Below are 4,543 nucleotides of genomic sequence, written 5' to 3'. Positions count from 1 at the left end.
AAAACCTTCACATTGGACAATGCAGAACATTTGGCGCATGCCAAATTTTGACTTTTCACATTTGGCGAGCATCAAATGTGAAAATTCAAAATTTTGCATTTGGCACTCACCAAATGGTTTTCTTGGGAGAATACCAACCCTTTGGGTTGGATTTGCCTTGGGCATCCAACCTATAGGTTTGGATGACCTTTTCATGCCAATGACGCATTTTTATGAAAAGATAAAAAGTGACACCTTTTTGGTACGACAACTTGGTGCACTTACCCATCATATGCCTAACAATATTTACACAAAATGGGGGGAATATAATGTAAAAAATTACATATCCATGCATTTTATCTTATATTTTGGGATTTTTTATTAGAGTGTCATAAATGTAATAATTAGATTACTAGTATAACTATTATTCATTAATTCATTATCTTAATCAATTTGATAATTTATCCCCAATTTTATAATTCTATACCCTGGACCCATGATTTGATACCATAGATGAAATCTATAGGTGTGAATTTGATTGAGTGACTTCTACATGCATGGATAAAAAACCTTCACTTTTAAAATTTACAAATTGAATTCCTTCCTTGCCAAACTTGTCATTAGCTATTGTGAGTCAACTTAGGACATAATATGTTTCTTTTAGTGATTGGTTATTATATATTTAAAGATATTTACTCATTCACTTTAAATCATCAAAGACAACATAAGGATTATGTAAGAATTTGTCATTATACATCTATGAAATCATAATAGGATCTATTAGAGAATTTAAATAAGGTAACATTATTCTGTGTCAATTACATTCTTGTTTATTATCCTCATTCCTTTCACTTATATTCATAAATATTGTCCATTAGGTGTTCAATCAAGGAGACAATGGCCCTCACAATCTAGAATATTACCTAAAGGTGTTTGTGAATGCCTTGTGCTTACAACGTGCAAATATTATAAATTAAGATGAAAATTCTTCACTTTGGATGGGTAGTTTGAAAGGTTTCATGCCTAGCTATTCCCGACGCTACACCACATAAGGTACACAATTAGAATGAATTTTGCCTACTGGGTTTGTTCTTCTTTGACTCAATCAGTGGCTAGAGCCAAGTCCAAAAACTCCCTTCCCCTACATCAAGGGTTGATTCTTAGACTATATAACTTTCATCTTGCTTTAACACCAAGTAGTGGGTCCCTGTTAAGTCCCCCTATCCCCTTGCTGGATCCTAATTTAGTGGTGGAGCTCTCGGGTTCCCCTATTCTAAAACCTAACCCTAATGTTGGCTCATCTTCTAAACCCAAGTTAGTTCTTACTTGCTTTAATCCCATTAGAGAAGTGAAACTAAGATTATTTGATAATTAGCCTTCTATGGATGTGGAGGTGTTGGATCTAGAAGAAGAGGAAGCTTATGAGGATTCTAGTTCCTCCTCAAGCTCGGAATCAGATTGGTCCCCTATGGCTTCTAAGGAAGTGGCCCCCTCTCCCCCTGACTAGGAGATTCCCAATGCCATTCCTAGCCTTCCTACTTTGGATTCTAAGGTGTTGAAGCTAGAGGAAAGTATGGAGCAGCAAGACTTGGTCATTAACTGACTCTTCTCAAAGTTCAATGTGGCTATTAGAATAATTAACAAACTTGAGGCTTTGGATGAGGCAAAAGAAAGGGTGAATAAATGGGCTATGGAAGCTAATGACAAATGGGTTTGGGAAATTGCTAGTAATATGACGGGGAAATTAGAGAAATCCAGGACAAAGTTGAAGGTATGCTGAACAACCTTAGTTGAAAGGTGTCTTAGAGGAATGAGAGAAAGATTTTGAAGGAACTAAAGGAAAGCCAAAAGATCTTGAAGCAAAAAATTGAAGATGTGTCCAAGTTGATCCAGGAGATGGCCATAAAAAACTTGATGTCTTTGCAAGATATGCAATAGGAATTTGACCTTAGAAAAGCGAAGTGAAAGAGACATGTGTTGTCTCCCTCTGCTACAATGGAGCCCCCCTGCCTCTATGGTTTGAAAAGATAATCTTGATTCTAGTACTCTAAACTTGGTTAAGGACTCTAACATGAAAATTTCTTTCTTAGTTAAAGTTTTAGGTCTGTGTAAATATTAGCAAGAGGTTAATGCCTCCACCTAGTAGACCATGCCTTTGCGTCTTTGACGATTGGCTTGTTAGTTGTTGGTTTTTGGCTTCTTGTTTTGTTTCTGGTCTTGGTCTAGTTGTTTGGTGGTTCCTCATTGCTTTTAATGTTTTTTGTTTATAGCTAGGTTTACATTCCTCATGCACCCTAGGTGTCGCTTTTCAATGGTTATGTAAAGGTTCAGAGCTATCCTGCTTTTCATTAATCAGAATAATAGTTTTATAGAAAAATTTAATCCCATTCTATTAGCAATACTCAGCGGTCCTTCATATTTATATGAAGTTCCGTAGAGTGCTTGTAAAATGGAGAACCTAAATTTTTACACGTGTTTAAGTTGTGATTCTCTATATTTTAAGAATAGAAATCTGCAATCTTTTTAAGTTTTGTTGTGCGAGGATTCAGTATAAGTTCTCTTTTTTAAGATCCAACAAACAGATGTGTTCCGACAAATATTGAAAGCTAAACCAGACTAATTAAACCAGACTATTTTGGGTATCGCCAATCGAGTACACATATTTTCTCACTGTAAACACCAGCTAATGAATTGCGTGGATAGTTATAATTTGTGTGGCTTTTATTGGAAGACTTGAATTAGTTTAACGACAAAGATTGGAATCTAAAAGAAACTAATTAAACCCAAAACTAGGGAATCGGATTATTTTGGTTACTGTCAATTGAGCACGAACATTTTCTCGCCACAAACGTAAGTTTATGAACTGCTTGGGTAATTATACTTTGTATGGTTTTCGTCCAAAAGATGCTATTTTTATTCCCTTCAGACTACTATTTAACATCATTTGCTTCCTCGCATCTCATCGCTATTACTTTTTCATCATTGAGCTTAAGTTATTCTTTTCTGTGCAAGCTTGGAACCAGTGGCACAAATTGGTAAGAATGGCAGTTATTGAAATTTTTGCATTGGGTTTCTTGTGGATGACTAGATTTGAATTTGCTTATGGCTGGACAAGCGCTCATGCAACGTTTTATGGGGGCGGTGATGGATCCGGCACTATGGGTAACTGCTAAATTCTCTTTTATTCCCCATTCCATAGCAATGTAGTAATTTGATAGTGAATAATGCAAACAAATATGAAATATTGCAGGTGGTGCATGTGGGTATGGAAATCTATACAACCAAGGATATGGACTCAACACGGCAGCTCTAAGCACTGCTTTGTTCAATAATGGGCTCACCTGCGGAGCTTGCTTTGAAATAAAATGCACCGATGATCCACAGTGGTGCCATTCCAATTCAATTGTGGTCACTGCTACAAATTTCTGCCCGCCTAACTATGCACTTCCTAACAATGCAGGGGGGTGGTGTAATCCCCCTCTTCAGCATTTTGATCTTTCAGAGGCAATGTTCGACCGCATTGCCATTCACAAGGCAGGCATTGTTCCTGTTCTCTACCGAAGGTCTCTCCCTCTCAGACCCTTTCTACTTGACGACTCTTTTTTTAATGAGATTATCGTTATTTTTGAATTTGATTTGTGTATAATATTTTATTATCAATATTTTAGATGATCATTAAAATGATATTACTATCTATGATAAAAAGTCATCCAAAATGTAATTAATGATACTCTCCAATGTTAAGTAAACTAGAGAATAAGTACTAAATGTTAAATCTTTCGGGTTTTCATTATAAGAAACTTGTATTGATATAGTGTTATGCTAATACAAACAAGATAATTAAGATAATTGTAATGGCCGACTTTCAATTCCAAAAATGCTAAATCTTGAAACTGTTGCAGAGTGGCATGCGAGAAAAGCGGTGGAATTCGGTTCACCATCACCGGCGGCTCCTACTTCAATTTGGTGCTCATCACCAACGTGGGCGGAGCAGGGGACGTGAGTGCAGTTTCTATAAAGGGCTCTAAAACGGGGTGGCAGGCCATGAAAAGAAACTGGGGCCAAAATTGGCAGAGCAATAGCTATTTGAATGGGCAAAGCCTGTCGTTTCGAGTGAGCACCAGTGATGGGAGAACAGTTTCATCCTATAATGTGGCTCCCTCCACCTGGCAATTTGGCCAGACTTTTACCGGTGCTCAGATATAAAAGCGAAGGCTCACCGGTACCCCATTCTCATAATTTTCTTCCTTTCTTTAAAAATAATGCTCTGTTCAAAGAGTACAACAATTCAACAAGATACAAGGTCTGTGAGCAAGGTAGTTCAGCAGGGGTTTGAATCTTGATGGCTGCTTCACAAACAAAGTGTTTTAAGAGCAACACTAGATGTCTGAAGACCCCATTTTTACAATTTTTCAGTTTTATTAAAATATATATATAAATTGTAAGCGTCAGACAGAGGTGGATTATTGACAGCTGCCCTTCTGCGCATTGTATTTACTATGAATGTACGCTACTTTTAACAGCTGCTACATCTCTGAATAATATTGATCATTGTATTTAATTC

At 36.8% G+C, this 4,543-nt stretch overlaps 1 protein-coding gene across 1 annotated transcript; it reads left to right on the top strand.

The window, feature by feature from the left end:
* The first annotated feature begins 3,020 nt into the window (after positions 1-3,020).
* LOC131026715 (expansin-A1-like) lies at positions 3,021-4,185 on the top strand. The gene is made up of 3 exons (XM_057956647.1): positions 3,021-3,141; positions 3,230-3,542; positions 3,882-4,185. Exons 1-3 carry the CDS (start codon positions 3,021-3,023, stop codon positions 4,183-4,185), a joined length of 738 nt encoding a protein of 245 aa, XP_057812630.1.
* The last annotated feature ends 358 nt before the right edge of the window (positions 4,186-4,543 follow it).

This window comes from Cryptomeria japonica, chromosome 10 (genome assembly GCF_030272615.1).
Source record: "Cryptomeria japonica chromosome 10, Sugi_1.0, whole genome shotgun sequence".
Lineage (NCBI taxonomy): Eukaryota > Viridiplantae > Streptophyta > Pinopsida > Cupressales > Cupressaceae > Cryptomeria > Cryptomeria japonica.
Note: the sequence above shows the minus strand (reverse complement) of the source record. Positions and strands in the feature narration are given on the sequence as shown.

What these genes read in the sequence shown, in the direction of transcription:
- LOC131026715 (XM_057956647.1), top strand. Translation starts at nt 3,021, where the DNA reads ATGGCAGTTATTGAAATTTTTGCATTGGGTTTCTTGTGGATGACTAGA. An exon ending in TGATGGATCCGGCACTATGG is followed by an intron (nt 3,142 to 3,229) that starts GTAACTGCTAAA and finishes GAAATATTGCAG; the next exon opens with GTGGTGCATGTGGGTATGGA. An exon ending in GTTCCTGTTCTCTACCGAAG is followed by an intron (nt 3,543 to 3,881) that starts GTCTCTCCCTCT and finishes AAACTGTTGCAG; the next exon opens with AGTGGCATGCGAGAAAAGCG.